The sequence below is a fragment of the Carcharodon carcharias genome, chromosome 21 (assembly GCF_017639515.1).
Source record: "Carcharodon carcharias isolate sCarCar2 chromosome 21, sCarCar2.pri, whole genome shotgun sequence".
NCBI lineage: Eukaryota > Metazoa > Chordata > Chondrichthyes > Lamniformes > Lamnidae > Carcharodon > Carcharodon carcharias.
This window is the reverse complement of record NC_054487.1, coordinates 42690395-42716804: the sequence shown is the minus strand read 5'-3', so window position 1 is coordinate 42716804 and position 26410 is coordinate 42690395. Positions and strand designations below refer to the sequence as shown.

At 43.0% G+C, this 26410-nt stretch overlaps 1 protein-coding gene across 4 annotated transcripts in view; it reads left to right on the top strand.

Moving 5' to 3' along the window:
- LOC121293305 (beta-1,4-N-acetylgalactosaminyltransferase 3-like) overlaps window positions 1-26410 on the top strand; it is a 184751-nt gene that overhangs the window by 151837 nt on the left and 6504 nt on the right. For 3 of the 4 annotated variants that reach the window (XM_041216214.1, XM_041216216.1, XM_041216218.1), the window contains 6 exons: window positions 1138-1216; window positions 6272-6338; window positions 6891-7034; window positions 9928-10037; window positions 24962-25062; window positions 25814-25905. In XM_041216214.1, coding sequence (XP_041072148.1) covers window positions 1138-1216; window positions 6272-6338; window positions 6891-7034; window positions 9928-10037; window positions 24962-25062; window positions 25814-25905 — 593 coding nt within the window. The remainder of the gene's footprint in view (window positions 1-1137; window positions 1217-6271; window positions 6339-6890; window positions 7035-9927; window positions 10038-24961; window positions 25063-25813; window positions 25906-26410) is intronic. The other variant, XM_041216215.1, reaches the window with a different exon arrangement.

Below are 26410 nucleotides of genomic sequence, written 5' to 3'. Positions count from 1 at the left end.
TCTCCATATTTATGGAGGGATCTGTTTGCATTGGAGGCAGGACAGAAGGTTCACTAGGTTGATTTTTGGAATGAAAGTGTTGTCTTATGAGGAAAGATTGAGTAGGTTGGGCCTACAGCCAGTTGAGAGGTGATCTTTTTGAAACATAGGATTCTGAGGGGGCTTGGCAAGGTGAGGCTGAGAAGATAGTTCTTCTCCTGGGGGAATCTAGAACTTATGGGCACAGTTTCAGAATCAGGGGTTTCATTTAAGAATGTCATTTAAGAATGAGATGAGGAGGAATTTCTTCTCTGAGAGTAGTTAATCTTTGGAATTCTCTACACCAGAGAACAGTGGAGGCCGCCTCATTGAATATATTTGAGGCTGAGTTAGACAGGTTTTTGATCTACAAGGGAGTGGAGGCCAGGCAGGACATTGGAGTTGAGGTCAGGATCAGATCTGCTGTGATCTTATTGAATGGCAAAGCAGGCTCAAGGAGCCAATGACCCACTCTGCTCTTGTGTTATGTGTTCTTAACTGCCTCCAGCTCACAGATCTGTCTGCACCACCTCTCCTCCTGATATCTGTCCCTTATCATTGTCTCATTGCAGACTTCAGGTAATCAGGACACAACATAAATAAATGATGCAGCTGGAAGTAGGATGGTGAGGGCTAACATTGTTTTGGTGGAGCTGGAAGAGGAAATTATAAAGTTTGGAAAAGGAACATAATATTAAAAAACAATTGAGACGCAAGGAACAGTATTCAATAATTAATGGAATAGTTAGAACAGGGTAGAATGAGTTCACAAACTCTATTAAGTATAACCTAATTTTACATGACTGTTCTAACAGTGTCTTTTTGTACACCTTAACTGTGAATTCATGGCCTACTAACATATTTTGCCCAGGTTCAGAATGGAAATGGCTGCTCGAGTGCATACCATGGAGCTCACCCCAACTTAAGTCATAGTCTTCAATAGGGGAAAAAAGATCTCGATTTTATGATTTTCTAAAGAAGTGCATCATTAGTTACTGAATAACTTTAAGGGTTTAGCATACAATGCATTGGTATTTATACTGAGGACAGATTTGTTTACCGGAGATTCTTGTCTTGTGGCGGTAGTGTCATGTATTCTTTTCAATTTCCTATCTGTAGGTTGTTATCCACCAGGAAATATTACTTTGAAGTACTACACAAGCAAAATGGCCAGGGAACGGATCATGTGGAAGTTGCAGTAAGTGTTTGTCATTTAGTCTTTCTCTCAACTTTGAAAAATCATTGCATAATACATTCTAATTTGTAATAGTTCCTTGCTATATGCAAAAGGAATGTTTGAATATCTAGAATTGTGTTGAATTTGAAGCTTTGATGCAGAATCAGGGCTTATACAGTACTGCACAGCTTGCTGCTTGGTTGATTATACAAAATGTTCACTTTATCCATTTAAACATGGCTGTTAATCAAAATTCTTCATTTTACATTTATGTTATTAAGCAATTGCTATGAGCTAATAAGATAAAATATAGTAATATGAAAGAAAAAACTTTCAGGTGATTATAAATCAAATCCATTTGCAATAAATATTGGAAGCCTGCCCCACTGAGGGTGGAAGGCATAGTTTAATTCTGTTCTTAAACTGTGCTTTACTTGTGAGACATAGTTGATTGAATTTCACTATGGGGGATGTGAGGGAGTTCATATTTAAGGTGTATACATTTAACATTGTAATCAGCCATTCCACCTTTTGACCATTTAATAGAATGGACTGATCATCCTCTTCTAGGATGGTTATTTCAATAAAGGGAGGATTCATGTTAATCAACATAGCCATTCCATTCCTCTTGGATGAATAGAAAATGTTGATGTTTGGCCCACCATATCCCCTCCTAATTCAGCATGTTCCTTGGGAATGATGTGGCTGCCTCCTGAAATTATGTGCCTACCTGCTGTTTTTGAGATTATTTAGGATCTTCTTCCCTATGATTAGGGAGTTAAATGTTAGTTTGCCACTGTGGGAATTGAGTTTGTTTGCATAGGCACTTGGCTGACCCCTGTGTCCTGTCATGCAGTCTCAGATAAGGGGGCTGTTTGTTTCCAGCTGTGCTATGCCCGTCTCTTTTCTTGGGGTCTATTGTGGTGTCTGTGTATACATTTACATGTATACTTTTCCCATGGAACTACACTTGAGGTAGATTTTCTTGCCTCTTCCTATCCCCACTCCCTTCAAGACTCAATTTTGCATCCCATGAGATAAATACTCTCTCAAAAGTTTGGTGGTAGGGTTGAGTGGGATTAATTTAGTCTTTTTTGCCAAATCTTGCACAGCTGGCAATCTTGACAGACCTGCGCAGTGGCTACTGCGGCTTGTGAATGCTGCCTTTCAATTCCAAGAGACTAAGACCCAAATTGTTAATATTAAGTCTTTCACCTCCCTGTAGCTACTCTGTTTATTGGCACTGACTGATCAGCATCTGGCATTTATACGGGGAATTCACCAATTCAGTTTCCCATCTGCAGTTTTGGCTTGGCTCCCTTTCACTTGGCTGATATAGAGTTTGATCTGTCCTGGGGAGAGGAGGTTATCTTCTGTTAGTTTTGTTGTCCATCGGTGGTGTATAATTTCTTGAGATGACATTCTGCTGACTATAGGATTAGTTACTGATTTAGTATGGGAGTATGCATTGAGCTGGTAATGGTGGTGATGATATGATGCTCTCTTCTGTCTTTGGGATGGTTTCTGGGTGTGTTTCTTCATCCCTCTTAGGGATGATATTGCTGCCTATTGCCAGTGGTAAAGTTCTTCCCTGGGCAACAGGGCTAGTATGCTCCTGCTTTATAGGAAGCAACTATTGGCTAGGATGGCATTTATCGGCATTTTGAGCCTGCAGGATGTATCATCCATTACTTGCTAAGTACTCAGAGGAGAGGTTTGATGTTGTCAAAGGCTTTACAGTACTATAAGGATTTGACAGACAGGTCAGCAAAGGTCAAGTTGCATGTCATCTCCTCTGGAAGTCGAGAATCTAGATTACAGAGACTCTAGAACATTGTAGGTCTCGGCCTATTTGAACTTGTGTATTAGAATGTTCATATGTAAGGTCCTATTGTCCTGTCTCCTCAATGGGGTGGATCAGTGCATTCCTCTCAAACCGATATGAAATACCAAAGATTTGGATATTATTGCAATGCTCCCAGATGTTAAGTTTCCTGTTTTTTGCCGCCTCCTCCCCATCCCCTCTAGTGGATAGGAAATTTGGGCTTCCATTATCATCATTTTTGGGGACATAGGTCTCTAGTTCTTTTTTACTTATTTGTCCTGTTTGGGCATTTACAATGTGAAGCTCTATATGAACATCTAGATGGTTATTAGAAAGTTTTCAGTTAGTATTCTGACTCCTGCCTTGGACCCCTGACTCTTCTGTGGAACCCCTGTTGTAGTCCAGGAGTGTTTTCTGTGGTGGCAGGGTGAGGTAGACGGGGGTTTGGCGGGTGGTCAAATTAGTCTGGTTCAGTCATTGCCTTAAATTTAGCTTGCTTGCAGGTTGTACTGGTAATTCTCTAAGGATGGAGTTGGGATTTTACTGCTATGACTCCAGGGTGGGCATCAGGTGGTCCAACTTTATCCCAAGTCTTGGAGCCTGTTGTTCTTCACCCCGACTGCAGCGTTTTATACTGGGGCCTTTAGATCTCTCTTAAGAGCAGCCTTTGTTCTTCCTATTTGTTCAGTATAGGTGTAGGAGTAGCTCCTCAGCTGTTCAGGAAGAATGCTCCTTTGTGTTCCATTGAAGGAGAGGCTCATATATTTCACTTTGAAGGGACACTCCCTGGAGCTCCCAGTTGGAGTCTCAGAAGCAAGCATGTTTCAGTACTAATGCTTACCTCATTAGTGTGAGGCTCCCAATCAAGAGGGTCTATGCAGTCATACGTGGGGATTTTGCATTTGTACCTTTTTCCTGTGCACGGTTGTTGAGGGAAGCTGTTGTGGGAACCTCAAGCTGTTAGTTGGATTCCCTATGAATGGCTGGGTTACAATGGACCTCGACAAGGAGGGAAGGGAGTGGAAATTCTAAGGATTTGTGTGAGGGGCATGCTATTTAGTCACTTGTCTTGGCAGATGGTTCATTGGCTGTTGCCAAACTGTCTAGTGATTTTCTGAACTCAACTAGGGCGACTCCTGGAAGGAACTGACACTGAGGTCCAGAGCTAGTAATTTATGCTCCCACATCTGTCATGACACCACTGGGTGTCAGGGTTGTTTCTTTCTAAATTTTTTATTCCTGCTGAAGGGCACTTTGTTGCTAGTGCTCCAGTTTATAGGAACAGATTTGTTTAAAGACGTATTTTGAGTACACTACCTGCTATCAAATATATATGGGCTGCTCCAGAAATGTCAGTCACCTGCAGAGGTTTGCAAATAGTGGTGTAATTGGAAAAGAGCACCAGTACCAGGAGCCCGACTTCACAGCCTTTTTTATTCATTCATGTGATGTAGGTGTTGCTGGCTAGGCAAGCATTTATTGCCCAACCCTAATTGCCCTTGAGAAGGTGGTAGTGAGCTGCCTTCTTGAACCACTGCAGTCCATGTGGTGTAGGTATGCCCGCAATGCTTTTAGGGAGGGAGTTCCAGGACTTTGACCCAGTGACAGTGAAGGAAAAGTGATATATTACCAAGACAGGATGGTGAGTGGCTTGGAGAGGAACTTGCAGGTGGTGGTGTTCCCATGTGTCTGCTGCCCTTGTCCTTCTAGGTGGTAGAGGTCGCGGGTTTAGAAGGTGCTGTTGAAGGAGCCTTGGTGAGTTGCTGCAGTGTGTCTTGTAGATCTGGTACATACTGCTGCCAATGTATTACAGTGGTAGAGGGAGTATGTATTGGAGGTGATGGGTGGGGTGCTAATCAAGTTGCCTGCTTTGTCCTGGATGGTGTTGAAATATTTGAGTGTTGTTGGAGCTGTGCATGTTCCAAGCAAGTGGAGAGTATTCCATCACACTCCTGTTTGTGTTTTGTAGATAGTGGACAGGCTTTGGGTTGTCAGGCTACATTAAATATTATTGTTCAGAAACTTTCGTGATCAGCTCACCTCAGAGGAGCAAACAGAGAGTGGGGGTGTGTAGTGGTACCGAAACATCTGAGTATAGGAACACAACTTTGTAACCTGTGTGGAGGCATTATACAGCAATTCCTTGCTTGACACTGTAGTTACGTTCCTGAGAAGTGCAACTTTTAAGTGAAAAAACGTGAGGCGAATCAGATTTTCCCATTACAACCAATGTAAAATTGCATTTGGATTCTGTAGGACTTTACTCAGGAAAAAAAAATTGAGATGTTACATCCTGTAAGCTGAAATGCTATACATTCCTAAATTCCTATATTTGTAGATGAAATAACTTTTAAAATAAAATAAATTAAATTTAAAAAATAAATGAAATAAACTAAATATTGCTACTTAGCTCCTGTATGCCACCTCTCCCTTTCCTTGATGTTCCTGCTCGCCACTTCCTTTCCCGACCCTCCCATTTGCTGCTTCCCTTTCTGATCCTCCCGCTCATCGACCTTCCCGTTTACCTACTCTCCACTTCCCTCCCTGACTCTCCTTCTCGCTGCTTCCTTCTCCCACACCTTCAGCGTGCGCGAGGACTTGGGAGGGACCACTGAGTTGGAGGAAGTGAGCAAAGGAGCGAGAGGAGCTGTGAGTGGGAGGGTCAGGAAGAGAACCATTGAGTGAGGGGGGAGGGTCAGAAAGCAGGAGAGGCGACAAGTGGGAGCGTCTGAGAGAGAGGTGGCAAGTGGAAGAGAGCCGGCAAGCAGGAGGGGATCAGCGGGCATCAGAAACATAAGTGCAGGTCCTGTAGTGAATACCGCTGGTATAAATATTCTTCTCACAAAACTGTACTGCAGGGCTATAAGAAAATGTCACTGTTGCTTTGAGTGTGAGGAGAGGCCTTTCCTCACACTCGCCCCAAAATGGCGGCAATTGGGTCTCAGAAAGCTGCATAAGCCCCAGCGTGAAATGACACTAAAATGGAAGTCCTGATTCTAAGTGCACAAACTGGCCTCATATCTGCGATGTTAAAACAAGATGATGCTGAATGAGGCAACTCAAAACGGGGACTTACTGTACAGAGACACACCACTACGCTGAGGTGAGAAATCAGGAAAATCAGCAAGCTCTGCACCTTTCTGGTATGTAGAGGCAGGCTGGTCCACTGGGAAATTTGGAAGGAGGAATAAAAAGTCAATGTGCCATTTGTCACTGATATAATTACCACATTTATTCCTTTTTTCTCTTAGTGGCGGCTCTACAATACTGGCCTGAAATTCAGCATTATTCATTCAAAGTATATTTCACTTTATGTTAGTAAGTTACACACTTTCCTTATATTTGTAAGTTTATACACTTATATTTGTATAATTTAGTATTATAGAATGCTAAAACCAATAGAGGATGTAATGCAGCAGTGAAGGAGAAGCTGTAAAAAGACCAAATCTCAAAATGTGCCCCAGAGCCTGACTTGCGATCTTTAAAAATAATGACTTTTTTTACACATTCAGGATTTTTTTGGTTTGATACCAAAAATAACTGTTTAACCTTTGCATGAGAATTGAAACAAATTCTTAAAATGACACACTGTAGTTTGTTATTGGTAATGAACACATTTGAGCTTTGTTATTTTACATAGTTATGTCCACACAGGCCATTTCCTTGTTCTCTTAACTGTTATCATTTGCAGAGTTAACATTAAGGGAATTTGGACGCAATTTAACAAATGGCAGTAAGCTAGACTTACAACTGTTAGTGTGTTATTTGATGCTCTTATAATAAAGAAGAAATGAAAGCTTTTTAAAGTATTTTTTTAAACACAAACTCTCTTGTGAAGTTTTAAAAATCAAACTTCTTTTTCCATTCCAGACGAGTCGTTGATGAAACTAAATGAAGTACAGCACATTCCACAGTCCATAGCAAGCCATAAAAAGAATTATGGTTACACAAGCCCACACAGAGACCATCCAGCAGAAATGCTGAAGTATGACCCTCGTGACAGCTTTTTTCAATGTAAGATTTCTCTCCAAATGTTGTTATTGTTAAGGCAGATACATTATCCTGACAACATACCCAGAGAAATGGAAAATGTGCCTAGTGTTGTCTAGCGATCAATGAAAACTGGTGGGAAGCATCAAAACCTTACTTAACAACAGGCTTTCGAAATGATGGCTGTGCTTACATTTGCTCCTTAATGCAGATGAAGGCCCTCTAAGCTCTTGTGTTATCTGGGATTTTCACCTGTAGTAAGGAACAGGAATGAGTAGCATTAATGTTTCAACTAGGTCTAATTGTCTTTCTTAGCTTGGGTCCAGCTTGTTACACCAGCCAAATTGATAGCATTTCTTATTTAATGGCTCTGCCAACACAGTGTCCTTGAAATTTGTGCACGTCCACATTCCCATCACGTACTGAGTAAAACCATGATCCATCCCAGTTTTTATTAATGGCTGGTGAATTGCAGGTAACTGGATCAGCAGCTCAGATCTCTCTTCATCTCCCCAGAGGAGAACATCTGACATTTAGAAAACAGTATCCTTGTTGAGGTACATGGGTGAGGACTTATATAACTGATGTTAAAAATGCACCACCATTTCGAGTGATAAAGGAGTAAAGCATTTATCATTTTTTTGTTATGGGATGACAGAAGCACAAGTGATGTGATATGGTGACTCATTAATGGCATTTATGTTTGGTTGTGCATTTGCAGCAAATGAGGAAATGTTTACCAAATGCTGGGGAGCAGTTTTATTTCCAGTTTTCTCCCATCCACCTCCGGGATACACTTCCAAGGACATTTGCTGTCCAAGATATCTTGATCACGTTACTCTTCTTGAGTTGGGCAATGAGTGCAGTAGGTTGTTTATCCGTGAGGAACATCACATCCACTCCCAATGGAGTCCTTGCCAGATGTCCATATGTGGATGATTTCCAACAGGAGTCATTAAACATGACCAGGAGTGGAAAAGATTTTGTACTCCCCTTCACACTCACTCATATCAAGTAGGATTGGCTAGTATCAAACATAAAGTGGTTTTAAGTGTAGTTTTAGGGCAGAATCATCCCAAAATTGCACTGTGTGTTAATGGGCAGGAAAAAGGATGTTTTACCCACCGGCCACAATGGTGGCTTTCTGTGCCATATTGCCCCATTCCCGGCCCTATTAATTACACATTCATGGGGAACATGCCGGCTTGCTCCGGGCACCATATTTAAAGTACACCAGAGCACATGTCTACTTCATGTCTCCAGACCAGGACTGCTCCAGGCGACAGATGACCCAGAAAGCAAAGAAGACGGCAGTCCCCAAATTTAGTGACACCTCTCTGGGACACCTGTTGGATGCAGTGGAAGGCCACCGTGATGTCCTCTACCCCTGCTCTGGCCACAGGAGGCTCATCAGTGTCACCACTCCAGCTTGGGAGGGGGTGGCAGTGGTGGTCATTGCCAATGCTGCACAGACGAGGTTTGTTATCCAGTGCGGAAAGAGGATGATCTCATCTATGCCGCCAGGGTAAGGCAACCATCTCATCACTCCAAACTCTCACACTTACAAGCCCATCACAGATTTATTGGCATCTCATTCACTGCCAACTTAAGGGACATCAACACTCACTCTCTCACACACACCCTCACATCTCCATCTGGCCTCATCTCCTCTGGAGACTGCCTCCTCAGCCCTCAACCTCTTGAGGCCACTTGCACGGATCAACATGTGCCCCCCCCCACACACACCCTTCCCCAGTACAGCCCTCACTCTGCAGCCTCTTCCCTTGCCTGAGGCCACTTCTCCCCTTTCCCCAAGCAAGCCCTAGACCTGCAGCCAATGAAAAGCCACCCCCACCTTATGGCTGGCCTGGTAGGTAGAGACCTGCCCGTGAGCCCCCTAAAAGTGATGTGGTGCTGCCTGTGAAGCCTGGTGCTGATGACTGAGTGCTGCCTGAAGCAAGGTAGGCAAACTAACCTCAAAGTGCAAGTGAAGTGCAGCTCACCAGGTGCACATCACTTGTGTTCAGTTGTGAAACACATCGGTGTGCACTTAACACTGATGTGCCTGGATGATTCAGCGTGGGGGGATGATTCCAGCGGGCAGGCAAGACGATGAGATGCAAATACATTGAAATTATATTCCCAAGGTGAGAAGGGCAGCCCACCTGCTTCAACTAAATTATCAATTTGTACTGCATATACCTATCTGAGCACAGGAAGTGCTCAGTACTGGCTTATTTGGGGAGCTGATCATTCTTTTATGTACATTCAAATTAACTTGCTTTTCTGAATTGCCTCATTTGAAACCTTTCCAAATACTGTAATACTATAAAATGATGACTTATGTTAGGCATATCATGATTTGGTGCAAGTACACACCAAAGATATAACGTGTTCTCTACGGTCCATTTGTACCTCATATAATCATTTCTAAAAAAGAATCACTAAATGCTATGCGCAACTCCTGCACTTCGTTTGAAACAGTTATGCTTAATTGTGATTGATGCCATGACCAGACTGTTAGTTGTCCATTTATTCATTTGCAGCATATGTATTATAAACCACAAATGTATTCCCCTATCAGAGAGGGTGAAAGGTACTTGACTGTTTCCACTTAGCTCATTTCTTTTATCCTCTGTTTTTAGTCCTGGTCAAACCCTTTGTGCATTACAATTAAGTATGTGGATTTATATTGTAAAAGAAGAAATGAGCATTTAGTTTTTATATTTTAAGTCTACAGATACAGCATCTTTTTGTTGATTATATTAAAAACAGTGAACCTCAAATTAGGGGAGAGAAAAGCATAAGCGACCTAACCACATTAATAAATATGACTGTAACTTTGTTTTTAGCAGAGAACAGCTCGGTGCCTGTTGTATAATATCTGCCTTACTCTTTTTGTTAATTCTTGTTTCAGTGCCTCTAATTGATGAGTCCCATGTGCGCCAAGTGTTGCCTGACTGTGTCTACAGACCCAGCTATATAATTAAGGGATTCCCGCTGCTCCGTTACCAGGGGTTACAGTTTGTAAGCATCTTTTCCTCTTTCTTTGGGCAGAATTAATGAAGATGTGCTAGGTCAGCAATGGTAATCATTTAGTCTTGTTTCTTTCCAGCATGAACGATTAGCTTCAGATCAGATTAATCCAGAATTAAGTTGTTATTGACCACCATGCTGTTTATATTGCAGATCAAGTCTGAGTCAGTTTGCTAATCATGCTGATACCAAATTATATCCTGATGGATGTGCTGGAGATTACTGAAGTCAAAACAGTGTTTTCAGATCAAACTGGTAACATCCAGTTTCAAATCCAATTACTTGAGACCTGACTTCAATTCAGAACAGCTTGCCAACTACAATTTCATTGAGAATTCTAAAAGAAATCTAGAAATAATCTCTGCATTAAACATGTAAACATACACCCTGAGCAATCTAAATAACACAGGGTATAGACACTCGTTACTTATGTTTGCTTGTGTGCCTATATACAGACACTTAGGCACACAAGCTGCTAAACTGATACAACCACTTGGTCATCTCAAGTGTAGAACTGTGAATTATCAAACAAAAGCTTTTATACTTCCTAAACTGGTTGTATCCTTATGTCTTTTTTTCCTTTTTTTTCCCCCTATTTTTCTGCTCTCCTGAAAGCAGTGACTTATGCTGCAGTGTAACTCTGCAGACGCAGGCAGCCCTCCAGTACTTTGCCTAAGCGGCCATCATAATGTTCGAGCTTAGTGTTTGCAAGTAATTCACACTTTAGGCTTCATAGTTAAACCTGCACAAAAACAAAAATACCTGGAAAAACTCAGCTGGTCTGACAGCATCTGCGGAGAGGGATACAGTTGACGTTTCGAGTCCGTATGACCCTTAAACCCGATACTGCCCTCACTTAATGTACACATTGCAACTTTCCTTCAGGAATTAAAATGCCGGATGTTTTTTTTTCCTTTCCCAACGGAAGAATATTAAGGTAAATAAATAATTTATGCTGGAAGAGAAGGCTGCAATATTGGGCTAGACTTAAAACCGTAAAGACAGCTGCAATCAGTTGAATAACAAGATAACACATCTGGGTTTTTTAATTCCCTTTTGCACATTACCCAGTCAAGCCAACATTGAAAATTTAAAAAATACAAGACAGTTTTTAGTTCTGACTGCTGCACTGGGAATGCTTTTGTATTATTTCTGGACATTGTTTCCATGTAAATGATCAACAGCATTGTTCTCCATGATCCCTTTGCCAAACAGTTTGTTTCAAACTGGAATTTTGTCAGCCTGTTTGTTCCTCCTTTCTCTAATCAAGTCTAGTACCTGTCGTCAAAATTCTTCAGGACAGTTTTTTACTATTGAGATGTCAAACAGATTAATCAAAATACCATTTTTTTCAAAATCATTCATGGATGTGGGCATTGTTGGCAGGCCAGGATGTGTTGCTGATCCCACATGCCTTTGAGAAGGTGGCGGTGTACCACCTTCTTGAACTGCTAAAGTTCAGGTGGTGAAGGTGCTCCCACAGTGCTATTAGGGTAAGAAATTCCAGGATTTTGACGAAATGGTAGTGAAGGAGCAACAGTTATATTTCCAAGTCAGGATAGTTTTTGATTATCCTGCAGTGATGGCCTAGAGCTGATATGATTGATCTCCAACAACCACAACCATCTTCCTTTGTGCTTGGTATGACTCAAGATAGTGGAGAGTTTTCCTTTTGTTTTTCATTTGCTTCAATTTTACAAAGGTTCCCAGCTGTCACACTGGGTCAAATGCCTTGATGCCAAGTGCAGTCACTGTCACCTCATCTTTGCAATTCAGCTCTTCTGTTCATGGTTGGATGAAGGCCTGGAGCTGACAGGCCCTGTTGGAATCCAGACTGAGCATTGGTGAGCAGGTTATTAGTTAGTAAGTGTTGTTTGGTAGCACTGTAAACAACTCCTTTCATCACTGTGCTGATGGTTGAGAATAGACTGATAAAATGGTAATTGGCCAGATTGGATTGATCCTGCTTTTTGTCGACGGGACATACCTGGGCAATAATCCACTTTAGTGGGTAGATACCAGTATTGTAGTTGTACTCAAAAAAACTTGTCTAGAACCACTGCTACTTCTGGAGTATAAGTCTTCAGTGGAGTGAATCAAATTGACTGAAGACAAGTTTCTGTGATGGTGGGGATCTCAGGAATAGCCCAAGCTGGATTATCCACTCAACACTGAAGATGGTGTCAAATGCTTCAACCTTATCTTTTGCTCTGATGTACTAGGCTCTGTCATCATTAAGGATGGTTCATGGAGCCCCCCACCTCTCATTTAGTTGTTTAATTGTCCACCACTATTTATAACTGGGATGTGGCTGGACTGCAGAGCTTTGAGCTGATCTGTTGGTTGTCGAATTGCTTGACTCTGTCTATTGTATCCAGCTTCCACTGGTTAGCACTCATGTGGTCCTGTGTTGTAGCTTCACCTGGTTGGTACCCCATTTCTAGGTATGTCTGGTTCTAATCCTGCTATGCTTTCCTACACCCCTCATTGAATCAGGATTGATTCCCTGGCTTTTAGTGGTAATAGTAGACCAAGGGATATGCCAGGCCACATTGTTACAGATTGTGGTGATATATAGTTGTGCTGCTGCTGATGACCTATGGCATCTTAGATTTAGCTGCTAGATCTATTCTGATTTGATCCCATTTAGGACTGTGGTAGTGCCAAACAACAGAAAAGAAATTCTCACAATTAAGGTTGTTCTCTGTGTGAAGACAAGACTTCACCTCCACTGTGGGGTGGTCACTCATACCACTGCTGTCATGGATAGATTCATCGGCAGCAGCTAAACTGGTGAAAATGAGGCCAAGTAGGTTCCTCCCTCACATTGGATCTGCTGCAAGTTCGCTCTTGTAGCTGTATCCTTCAGGATTCTTGCAAACTTGGTCAATATTGGTGCTACCAAGCCACTCTTTGTGCTGGGCTTGAAATCTCTGACCCAGTGTAAATTCTGTGTCCTTGCTACTTTCAGTGCTTCTTCCAAGCAATATTCAACATGTAGGAGTGCTGATTCATCAGCTGAGGAAGAGCAAGATGTTTCCTTGTTCATGTTAGATCTGATGCCATGAAACTTCAATGTTGGGCATTCCCAGGGCTACTGCTTCCCTATTATGTACCATTATGCCACCCATCTCTAGTGGGTCAGTCCTACCAGTGCAACAGGACATGCAAAGGGATGGTGGCTGATTTGTATGATTTTGTCAATATGACTAAGTGAAGAATCCTCCCGGATTTGCGCAAAGTGCAGTAGCGGATGTGAACAAAGTCGTTTTACCAGCTGGCCACAATGGTAGGTTTTCACGCACTATTGTCCCCTTCCCAGCGCACCCTGCCTCATTAATAATGCATTTATGAGAAACATGCCGGATTACTGGTGGAAGGGCTCGGATTTGCATGCCACGCTGTGACCTCCCTCGCTGCGGGCACCATATTTTAAATGCACTCGAGCGTAGCCTTTTTCATGTCTCCAGACCAGGACTGCTCCAGTCAACAGGTGGCCCTGAAAGCAAAGAACTTGACAGACCCCAAATATAGTGACGCCTCTCTGGGGCGCCTGCTAGATGCAGTGGAAGCCACTGCAATGTCCTCTAACCCTGCTCTGGCTGCAGGAGGCCCACCAGAGCCACCAATCCGGCCTGGGAGGCGCGGGCAGCAGTGGTCAGTACCACTGAAGCACAGAGAAGGACAACCTCCAGTGCAGGAAGAGGATGAATGATCTCATCCGTTCCGCCAGGGTAAGTCAACCAGTGATCACTCTCAACTGACACACTCTGAAACCCATCACACATCCACAGGGATGTCACAACTCAAGAGACAACACCGCTAACTCTCACACACACTCTCACATCTCCATCAGGCTCATATCCTCTAGAGCTTATGTCCTCATCCCGCCCATGGCTCTGTTAACCACACAAACATTTCACTGAGTGCCATGTGTCCTGCTTTCATGCAGGAGAAGCTGGCTCACAACAGCAGGGAGAGATCACAGACCAGAGGTGGAGTGGCCCACATAGGTCCCTCACTCACTTTGAGGAACATGCCAGCACGCCAACTGGTGAGGACATGGACTGTGCCTGCAGTGATGGTGAGGTTGGCGGTGAACACCCATGTGAGGATCTTGCACCACATCATCCCTCTCTCAATGTAACTGTGAGTGCACGCTGTCCTGCTTTTGACACTGCTGCCATGTACTAATTATCTCTAATTTGGTTCACAAATATCACTGCCAAGTGACAAACTCCCTCAGCTAGCCAGTCCCTCAGCTCCAGGTCCTCATCCCCAGCCAAGAGGACACTTCCATTGAAGAGCTGGAAATTATCAACCTGGAAGACCCTTCACAGCACTTAGCCACACCCTCCACCAGCGCAGAGACACACACCTCAGTGGGACCTAGATCTAGAGCAGGCTCAGGTTCACAATCTGGTGGTCACTGCACAGACAGTTGCCAGAAGCAGGAGGAGGCAGGTTCGACTAAGCTCGCGGCACTTGAAGGACTGCTGGGGAAGAGGCATCTGTGAGGTTCGAGTCAGATGACGGGCCTCTTGATTCAGCCTTTCAACTCATCATGGGCAGTCATCAGAGGGTGGAGGAATGTCACACACAGCAATGAAACCTTCAACACAGTGGCATGTGAGTCAGCAGAGTGCATCCGCCTGCTTTCTGATGAAGTGGTGCCCACATATGCGTGTATGGAGGTCTCATGGGAAGGATGGTTGATGCCATGGAGACCCTGGTCCAGCAGAACACAGAGATGTGTGCAGACCTGCACTCCATCACAGTAACCATGGATGAGTTCCTGCAATGGCAACACAAGAGGGAAATGGGGCACCTCACTGTCCGTCCAGGTGCTCATTCCCCTCAAGGAGTCAGGCCAGAGCCCTCCGGCACCCAAAGGGAAGAGGAATGGCAGCTGGACACCCCTGGGTCATCCACTCAGGAATATCAGAGGCTGTCCTCTCCCTCTGAGTCCCCTTTGCCTGTGACCCCCCCTCAACCTCACCCTCTGTCACCGCAGAGGGAGCAGCTGGCCCGCAGGAGGACAGTTAAAGCAAGCCAGGGCCCTCGGCCTCGACTCTCCAGAGGACTCACATCGAAGTCATCAGAGGTAACAGGGCCAATCATGGCACAGGCTGTCTCCATCCCTCCTGTGATGTCAGGGCAGCACCTAGAAGAAGTGGTAAGCCTAGAAAAGTTTAGAAATTCTGATCATGTCGTTGCATGGGTGAACATATATTGTCACTTTGTGATCTGAAAATATATTCACTTTCACTGAATAATGTGTAATGTTGCCTTTCAGCTTGATTGACCAGCGTCTCAAGTCCTCCCACTGAAGGGCCCTCCACTAGCAGTTCAGCTACATGTAGCCAGACCACAAGTGATTCTGATGGAAGAAGTATGTAGGTGGTGGGGCCCTTTGGAGCCTCGTGCAAGTGCTCTCCCATGCATGTGGAGCCTTCATCCATCACACTCATCTCAATGACCTGAGAATTTTCCATGCTGCCTTCTGGGGTTCTCTTTCAGTTGTCAATCTGAGCTGACCTGTATCTCCACCCACCCACTGATCACACTCCCATGCAGCACCTGTGCCCGTCCAACACGAGGCTCCGCTCACTTTCAATTTCGACAACCATGGTCATGGTCAAGTTTATTGTTAGCTCCCTTTCCTTTCCCCTCTCCCATCGTTCATATACTTTCCCTCATCACTGTTGACCTCCCACACCCCCCAGCACCACCTTCCACCTCTCCACCATCACCTACCAACCTGAACTCCTGTTTTTCCAGGATGTCCAGGTGAACGAGCACATTCCCTACCTTCCTGAGTATCCCATCCCTATCCACGTTGACCTTCCTGACCTCTTTCCCACCCCAAGGGTCCGTGTCTGCCTCTGAGTCCCAACCAACCACCCTCACTGTCCCTTCTACCACTACTGATGCGCCCTCACCCTCCCACCCTACCGGCTCTCTCTGACCTCTCTCATTCTCACCATTCCCTCCTACCATGCCCGCCCTCAGTTCTCTCCCCAGGAGGCAGTCATCAACTCCAGAGATCCCTCCTTTGCACATTCACCTGAACATTTCTCTCCCGCTCCCCCCAACCCACCCTTTACTCCCCCTCCACCCTTACTCCATCCTCCCTCCCCCAGACACCTTTCTCCCCTCTGCACTTCCCTCAGACACCTTCTCCCCTCCAAAGTCCCTTCCTTACAGCTACCTCCTCACTTGCTGCATTCTCCCCTATTACAACCTCCGCCCCCGTACTCCCTCCTCCCTCTTCCCAACTTCACATCCCGATCCTTTGACCCCCGCCTCCCAACCTCACAATCCAACACCTTCATTCACCACCGCCACCCCCCACCCCCCAAAACTCACCAACCCCCTGCTCCCCCGTGCCAACCTCCAGTGGGATTCATGTGCTGGCATGGGGAACACCATCGGATGATCGTACTGTACTTTTATCTGAATCCAAGGCTGAGGTTAATGTTGAGTGGTCCATCTGCTTTTCTTGCTGTAAGTTTTTGTAACGATTTGATGCAATTGAATGGCTTGCTAGTCAGTTTCAGAGGACAGTTTAGGGTCAGTCATATTGCTGCAGGTGCAGAATCATCTCCAGATTACTAATTGAGTGACCAGGCCTTTGGATTACTAGATGAGTAACCTAACCAGCATAATATCACACCCTTCTATTATTTTCCAGATTGTCAAACTGAACAGAGATATTCAAAAACTGTTACATTGATTTCTGTAATAAAGTAGTTTTAAAACTTTTGGCATATTATTGTAAATAATAAATCTACTACATTTTACCTAGAACACAACCACATGAGTCAGAATTGATCAAGGAAATAAACTACTTTTAACTTTACTGTTGGCTTTCAGTTCTGTGGCTAGTTCTCAAAGCAGCCTAAGTTCTGTTTGTTTTCAACATTTATGCCCTGCATTGTCAGATGGTTTGCTTGAAAATATCCTGTGGTTGCTGGATTTATTTGATCTATTCATGCATTCTGCTCATGTGTGCAGGTCACAAGGACAAAGTCCTGTAAAATCTCAAGTCAAAATTTTCTTAAACAACTTAATATTGTGCATCAGAAAACAGTATTGTTAATGGTCACCGTCTGAATAATTTACTGGTTTGACATCAGCACAGTGGGAAACAATCCAAAAGGTAATCATTGTTGGCACTGCTACCTCTGGCCGCCAGAACACTGGTTAACTAACAAAAGTGCTGGCAAGGCTCGTGTGGACATGAACAATCTCAACAGAAATTACAGTGGACAATGCATATTACGGTCCACACTGATGAGATGGAAGTTATTTTGCTCTGCCAAGTGAATTCATTTTAATCACAAAGTGCCTATAATTCATTACAATCTGATTATTTCAAATCAGAACTTATATTGACCACTGGACAGATAGCAGGAGTATGTCCTGTTGGAGCAACTTTGCATTATTTATTTACAGATTGTACAAAATGAGGAATTTTAGAAGCAGTAATGCCAAATAGAGCATTTTTTTCATCGTTTATTTACAGTTGTGATTATATGCAGGTGTTTGGTACAGAGCTCTTCACATTGTTGTTCTATAACTTGTCACTGATCTCAGCACATCAGGCTAGGAAGGGGAGAATCATTCCATTCTCATTGTTGTCTATTTGATCCTTTGGCAGTCCTTTTGTGTCCAAGTCAGGAGATCATGACTTCAAGTCCCACTGCAAGGTTTCAGCGCATATCAGATGCTGGCACACCTGTACAGTATGTTGGGAATGTTGTTGTAAGATTTCACAGGCACTCACTGACCTCTGGTTCCTCACTGTATTGACTGTGTAAAAATATAGGCAGTAAGTGCTGATGGATTTTTCAACTATGGTGAGCCTGACCTCACTCTACATACACACGAACACAATTTCTGACTGGAGTTACAAAATGGTAACCAGCAAAAGAACAACATGCATTTGTAATGCCTAATCACGACTTTCAGAAACTTCTGAAAGTACTTTGTATCCAGTGAATTAATCTGCTGGGACCAGAGCAGAGACAGGCCGGGAACCGGGAGCAGCATAAATAGAGCCCGGGGATCTGAGTGCAACCTTTCCTACCTGGGAGCAGAGAAGTGCGATGGCCTGCTCAATCGTGGTTCTTGTGAGCGGATAACTTTGGTTGTAGCATCACTGTGGCTCTGTCTTGAGGTCACATAAAGGGGTGAGTAGCCATCTCTTCAAGGGATCACCCTTGTCCACTAGAATTCATTCATTAGCTTGCGGAGTTGGGGGTGGGTCTGGTTAAATGAAAAGCTGCAGGAGCTTGGACTCTTGAAATGAAGGCATTATGGCAGCCGCCAGGAAAGTGAATGCATACATGCGTAAAGCTCTTTTTGTGATCACAGCCTTTCCTGTTGATGAATCTCACTGCCTGTTCATTTGGTACCTTGATGGCCACATGGGTGCAATCAGTGATGCCCTGCACTTGGGGAAATTCAGCAATGGAAGAGAATGCCATAGCCCTCTGAGGCTGCGAAATTGAATGTATTGTCCAGCTGTCGCAAACAAGGCATCAGTGACATCCGAGATGCAGTGGTGTGCTGCCACTTAGGAGATCCCCTCGAGGTCCATAGCTAATCCTTGGAAGGAGCCAGAGGCAAAGAAGTTCAAGACCACAGTGACTGTTAAGGCAACTAGCAGGGTATGGTGAGCAGGATTTCGAGGACTAAGGTCTTCTTCAGCGAGGGCAAAAATCTTATATCATCTGCCTAGCTAGACACAGTTTCTTGCATCATTGTTTCTCTGACATGTCCTGGCAGCTTCTTCTTTAGCAGTATACGCAATGCTGAGCGTATGTCCTTCTTTGCCTTCTTGTCCCTCATTCCTCCCCTCTGCGCTCCTTGTGCCTGTAGCTCTACAACTGCTGCTGAGCATGTTGATCCTCATCATTATTTGCCCCAATCCCAAACCTTTATCCCTTGTCCAGCTGTGACCTTGCTTGTGCTCAGCATCTCTCCTGCTGATTTCCGGAACCCACCCCCTTATGGTCTCCCAATTCTTGGAGGGTCACAACCTCCTTCATTGCCTGAATGCTTACAAACCACACGCTCTGATAACTCTCTTCACCTGAAGACACCTGTGTGTCGATGGCCACGCACCCCTGTCTGCTGTGCTCCCTTTAATGGGCCTACCTAACTAAATGGCATGGCCATGACTGGTACCTTGCTGTATTACTGCCTCTTTGCACCTGGACTTTCTCTGATCCTCTATGTAACCAGTGTAGCCTCACCTAAATTCCAAACTGGCCCTTGCTCAGCTTGTAAGCAAGATCAGTTGGCCAGTTATCCAAATTGAGAGGAACCAACACCCGCCCACACCCCACACACGCCCCATCTCCTCCCACCCTGAGCAAAATCACCAGAAGCCAGAAAGGTGACATCAAACTGAAAGGTCAGCTGACAGTGCTAATTTTTGTGCCCTCTGGCCTGGCTCCACATGTAGCCTGCATTGGGGCCTAAAAATCCTGCCCAATGTTTAAGTTCGGTGACCCTTTACAACTCTGGAAGAGCCACTGACCTGAAATGTTAACTCTGTTTCCCTCTCCATAGGTGCTGCCTGACGTGCTGAATATTTCCAGCATTTTTTGCTTTTATTTCAGAGTTCCAGCATTCACTGTACTTTCTCTTGTAATATGGATTCTTAACTCCCTACCAAACAGTTTTCTGGAAAAGAATCCCTGTCATTAGCATTTGAGAGGTAGCAATTCAAGAACTGTAAAAAGAGTCAGATCTGTTTCCAATATTACATCAACCCTTTTCCTAGAGGAGGCATATTGAGCATAAATGAGTTTGTATCTCTGCTAAAATAACAGAAAACAAATTTAATTCAAATGTGTTAAGTAATCAGAAGCTACAACTCAAAAGTGCCTAATTTTAAAGGAACAGTTTTGCTAAAAGGACATCTGCCATTGAAAGTTCCGTCAGCACTCCAATCAGCTGCATCAGGATCCTTCACAACACTATTCAATGGGCACTTCAAATTCTTCATTGTGAAGAAGCAACTGACTGTGTTGGTGTAGGTGCTCAGTTTTCAAAACCTGATCCTTTGACTCATTAGTTTTGGTCTCTGAGTGGAAAGCACAAAACACTACGACGATAAGAAATCAAAGTCATGTCCCAGTAACTACCGGCAGAATCCTAACTGCCAATTTTGTAAGGCTTTAGTGAAAGAAAACGGTCAGAGCATCTCTATTATCTTATCAGTGTGGCTTTAGAGCAAATCTGTCGTCATGTGATTTTTACTCTCATTGTCCAGATATGAAGTAATTCCCTGGATGCTCAGCTCAAGGTAGAATAGATCTTTCAGCTGTGTGTCGTCCTGGCCTCATTAACAGATTAGCTTCTCTGGTATTGGTGAACGAGATAAACAACTTAATTAGAAGATACAAAAAACCCACTGTGATAATTAGACCTTTATTATCACAATACTTGGGCAGGATTCTCTCAGGGAAGTGTTTTTGTCCCGAATCTGTTTTCATATTTTTCAGGGAACTGTGTATTTCATCAAAATTATATGTTGTTGTAGCTGATCACACCATCTCTTGTGGAATTTTTATTTCCCACTTGAGAAACGAGTGACTGTTTTCATTGTAGACAGTTAGAGGCAATGACTAACAAGTTGTGAGTTATTGCGTCTTCAGCATTAAGACAATCAGATCAATAACTTTGTTGAGAAAGATTGACTGTGATGTTGCACATTCATCTCAATAAGAGTTACAAGCATTCAGCTTATCGATTTGGTAATTATTTCTGGTTTATGTAGGATAAATTAATGGTGAAGGTGACTGGAAAAATACATTTAAAAAATGGAAATCCTCAAGGAAACTTGGCCAGATGTTGAAGTCTCAAAGTGTTGTGTTCAAATTCAGAAATAACAGTCATTTAGAAGATTAATAGAAAGAAAAATCTTATTTGACTTGAAATGTTAACTCTGGCTCTCTCTTGTCAAGAAGATATAATGTCTAATGTTACTGGAAATTATTTTTAAATAGAGTTTAGTGGTGTCTGTGTCAATATGTGTCTTAATTGGATTAAAGCCAGCTGGTCTAGAGGCTTTGACGTATAGAAGTAGGTTTGAAATGTTAATTGGGTAAACATGGGGGCAATTTGCATTTTTTCTTTAAACAAACTAATGTAGCTTGGATTCAAAGAGAGGGGGTGAAATATTACACCTAACCAGGTAAAGCTCAGAAACAGTGTGTTTATTTTTCCTAAGGATTAATACGCAAGGGTCGTATTATTAGAGGAGGTAATGTTCAAAAGACATAGTGATACAATGAAAATTTGCATTCAAAGAGGAAAATATGTATAAGGGAAGAGAAGGCTGTTGGTAAAAAGGAGAGGGATTCTAAGATCTAAAGCCTTCAGCCTGTAGGCCTCAAGCTGCTGCTTGCAAGGACCCAGAGTTGGAAGAAACTCCATTTTGAATGCTTCTGTCCAGAGTGTGTTTTGCCTGCAGTCTGTATATATCTGTGGGTTTTACTGTTGCCTTAATAGAGGTGTAACTAGGAGTCAGATTAATTTGGGGATTTTTGTAGTTCTTGTAGTAGTAATGTTGTAGATATATGTATGTGGTTACAATCTTTCTTGTATTAATAAATATTTAAGTTAGTTTTATAAAAACCTCTTGAGACTTGGTGCTCTTATTACTACTGAATTCAAAGCCTGCATCTTGAAACATACAAGTTTTTTTCAAAATTCATTCACAGGATGTGGGCTTCGCTGGCTGGGCCAGAATTTATTGCCCATCCCTAGTTGTCCTTGAGAAGGTGGGTGGTGGTGAGCTGCCTTCTTGAACCGCTGCAGTCCATGTGGTGTAGGTACACCCACAGTGCTGTTAGAAAGGGAGTTCCAGGATTTTGACCCAGCAACAGTGAAGGAATGGCGATATATTTCCAAGTCAGGATGGTGAGTGACTTGGAGGGGAACTTCTAGGTGGTGGTGTTCCCATCTATCTGCTGCCCTTGTCCATCCAGGTGGTAGCGGTCATGGGTTTGGAAGGTGCTGCCTTAGGAGCCTTGGTGAATTCCTGCAGTGCACCTTGTAGATGGTACATACTGCGGCTACTGTGTGTCACTGGTGGAGGGATTGAATGTTTGTGGATGTGCCAATCATGCGGACTGCTTTGTCCTGGATGGTGTCCAGCTTCTTGAGTGTTGTTGGAGCTACACTCATCCAGACAAGTGGGGAGTATTCCATCATTCTCCTGATTTGTGCCTTGTGGATGGTGGACAGGCTTTGGGGAGTCAGGAGGTGAGTTACTTGTCGCAAGATTCCTACCCTCTGACCTGCTCTTGCAGTATGTATATGGCTAGACCAGTTCAGTTTCTGGTCAATGGTAACCTCCAGGTTGTTGAATGTTACTTGCCACTTGTCAGCCCAAGCCTGGATATTCTCCAGGTCTTGTTGCTTTTGGACATGGAATGCTTCAGTATCTGGGGAGTTGCAAATGGTGCTGAACATTGTGCGAACATCCCCACTTCTGACCTTATGATGAAGCAGCTGAAGATGGTTGGTCCAAGGACACAACCCCGAGGAACTCCTGCAGTGATGTCCTGGAGCTGAGATGACTGACCTCCAACAACCACAACCATCTTCCTTTGTGCTAGGTATGACTCCAACCTGTGGAGAGTTTTCTCCCTGATTCCCATTGGCTCCAGTTTTGCTAGGGCTCCTTGATGCCACACTTGGTCAAATGCTGCCTTGATGTCAAGGTCAGTCAAATGGCAAAATTGGTTATGACAGTTGCCATACCTACTGAGTATTTCCTGCACTTGCTGTTTCTATTTCAGATTTCCAGCATCCGCTTTTATTTTGGAGATCAAATTTGACTTTTGTTACCCAGTATTCTCCAAATCTTTGTTTCTGGCAACTACTATGGTCAAATTAATTCATCTATCCTGAACAACCTACATTCTCCCTGTTGCAGCAAATAACTACATCATCCATCCCGGATGAACTGAAATTTCCTTCAGTTAAACATTGCGAAGACTGAAGCTGTTGTATTCAGGTACAAATTCTGTTTGTTAGCGACTGATTTCATCCTCTTCCCTGACCATTAACTCAGGCTGACCCAGAATGTAGCTTGCAGTATAGTACAGAAATTATAATTAGAACTCTTCTTTTAAAAACATTTTGTTCTATTTTCCACCTCACCTCAATTTCCTCCCTTTTTACTATATAGCCTTGCTATAGTCTGTGACTTGTGCTGGGTGATACTTATCGAGGTGCTGGTAACATTGCTGTGGCTCATCCCATTAAGCATTCATTACAACTGATGAAGCCATCAAATCTGATAAGGGTTTTGCACAGAAGATCATGATCTCCCATGGAGAAATCTTGCTCTCATGGATTTATTCACTGGCACTTTTCTTGCTAGAATCTAGGACGGAAGAGAAAAGATTGTTTTGGCCTACTCCTGCTCCTAATATGTATGTTCGTAAGAGATTGGGGCTGACCTAGTCCATCAACAAGAAGAAACCTTGCAAATTTCACAAGCAGAATAGCTGGCTACGAAGAGAGAAAGAAAAAGACATAAAAACATGTGAGCAAAGAAACATGTGAAGAGTGCAGCTTTCCACTTGGGGTCACCTTTAGGTTTTGGTGCACGTAGATGGAACCTGTTGCTGAAAATTGTCCCAGCAGCTGTTGCTTGACTATTTGACAATGTAAGATATAGCAGCCGAGTGTTATCTCTTGCTACCCAAAAGTTATGCTAACACTTACACTTTCTAACAGCTACCTATGGATAGTGAACAGGACTGGAACTCTGACTGAGGTTTTATTTCCACAGTGAGAACATTGAGACCAATTGTGACACCCTTGTTAGTGCAATTCAGTAGCCTTGATCGTTCGTTTTCACCATAGCATAGTTTTCACCATAGTGAGGTCGTTGGCATTGTCTTGCTTCTTCTTCTGGCTTTCTTCAAGCCTCCCTTAGTCCATGCCTCAATGTTATCCACCCATCTTGATTTTTTTCATCCTCTTCTATTTTTACTCTCAATTTTACTTCAAATGTTACCAAGCTGAGGCTATCGGGTCCTCTTTTCCAATGTCTGTAGTTGGCTGTCTTTCTCTCTTTAACTGTACTTACCCACTCCTTTGCTTCCTGAACTTCTACTCTTGACCTAACCCACTACTCAATTGTCTTCCTGTCCATCCAGCTGATTCTGAGCATCCTGCCCCCACATTTCAAAAGCTGTTATTCTCCTATCATCCTCTTCCTTCTAAGTTCAACTCTCACATCCATAGGGTGCAACATCCCGCACAAGTGACTGTACTGGACACTTTTTTATCAGCTTCATGCTGATGCTTTTGTCCTTCCAGAGGCTTACTGGTCATGCCCCTTGCCATAACTGATCTAACCTGGATCTCGTTCTTGGATGTAACTTTTCTGTTTATTATTGAATCAAGGCACTTGAATTTGCCCACTTCTTCTATATCAATGCTTCCAATCTTGACTTCACCATTGCCATTTAGAGCCATACATAACGTTGGCCTTTGCCTCATTTATGTTCGGTCCAAAAGTCTCTGTCTTTTGACGAGATAGGCCATAGTCTCTGGCTCTTTCTTTGTTCTGGCCAACCTGCTGAGAATTTCAGTAGTTTGTTTTTAGTTCAGATTTCCAACTTCTGCAGTATTTTGCCTTTTCATTACCCTGTGGGTATGATGTAGAATGTGCTACCACAAGGAGTAGTTAAGTCAAATAGCATTATTGCATTTAAGGGGAAGCAGGGAAAGGAATAGAAAGGTATTTGGATAGGGTTAAATGAAGAGGGATAGGAATGTGGGGCATAAATACTGGTATGGACTAGTTGTGCAGAATGGTTTGTTCCCATGCTATATATTCTATGCTGTGACATTTTAACATTTTTAAATTCTAGGTTCATCTGACTTACATGTACCCTAATGATTACACAAGGCTAACACATATGGAGTCAGAAAACAAATGCTTTTATTATGAGAATGCATATTACTTGGACAGGTAAGGACATAGAATAGCTCAATAAATTAAATGAGATGAAAATATAGGTGGCAATTGATGTGATGAAAATTCATTTGGTGATTTGGGTATTGCACTTTTTAAGTGTACTGCATGGATGAGTGCGCATTTGGATTTCTTTATTTTCCATTCCGCTTCTTCCCAGAATCTGCCTTCAGACTTTAGGATTAAGTTTGAGGGTCCTTTGGGTTTCTATCTACTGGGGTTGGGAGAAATTTCACAGCCTATCTTGGCCATTTCTTGGAGTTTTCCCCAATTGGATCTCTCCCTTTTGAGGTTGAGTGGAGTCCGTAATAAATCAAATTGAAAATGACCTGAGGAGGGGTAAGACTCTGAGACTGGCACTTTATGTTCTAGGTGCTATTGAGCACAATGATAGAACCAAAGCAAATAATGTGGAGAAAAAATATATAGCATTCAAAAGGGAATTAGACTGGTATCTGAAAAGGAAGAATATGCAGGGTTACAGGGAGAAGGCAGGGGAATAGCACTAGGTGAAATGATCATTTGGAGAGCTGATGTATACATGATGGACCAAATGGTGGCCTCCTGCGCCATAACAATCCTGTGATTCTGTGAAAAATGAAACAGTTGGAACTATTAGTGAACTGACAGTAAAATTGTGTCAAAATGGTAATCCAATGTTATGAGAAAAAAGAATGTGAAAATTTAATTGATTTCATTTCACTATCTTATGTTCTAATGTTAAATTCTTGTTGTGTCTATCTGACAGATTTGGATTCTATAGATACATGAAAATGGATACACCACAAAAATCAAACAATGAAAAGTTTACAAATCCTTTCAGGGTAGCAGCAGGTGAAGGTAACCCTATATTGTTTGGTCTGTGACTCAGTGTGCTGTAAGTAACATTTACATCATTATTGAAGTTTTACTCAACAGTCCTAATGATTTCCATTACTTTTTTCTGGTACTTGTGAACCTACAACCAGGAAAACTAAAAGACCCACAAAAGTAATTTCCAGCAGGTGAAATTTCCATCAAAAACACAATCAATAGATAGACTCTAAAATATAAAACACTACTGATGTTCCCCTGAGATTGCTTCACCGATTCCTGAAGTCCTCTGACCCCAGTTTAAAATCCACTGCGGTTAGTAATTCCTATTGTGGTTAAATACAACTTGCATTTATATAACGCCTTTCATGACCATCAGGCATCTCAAAGCACTTTGCAGCCAATGAAATACTTTTTGAAATGTAGTCATTGTTATAATGTTGGAAACCTGGTAACCACAGCAAGCTCCTACAAATAGCAATGTGATAATGACCAGGCAATCTGTCTTAATGATGTTAATTGAGGGATAAAT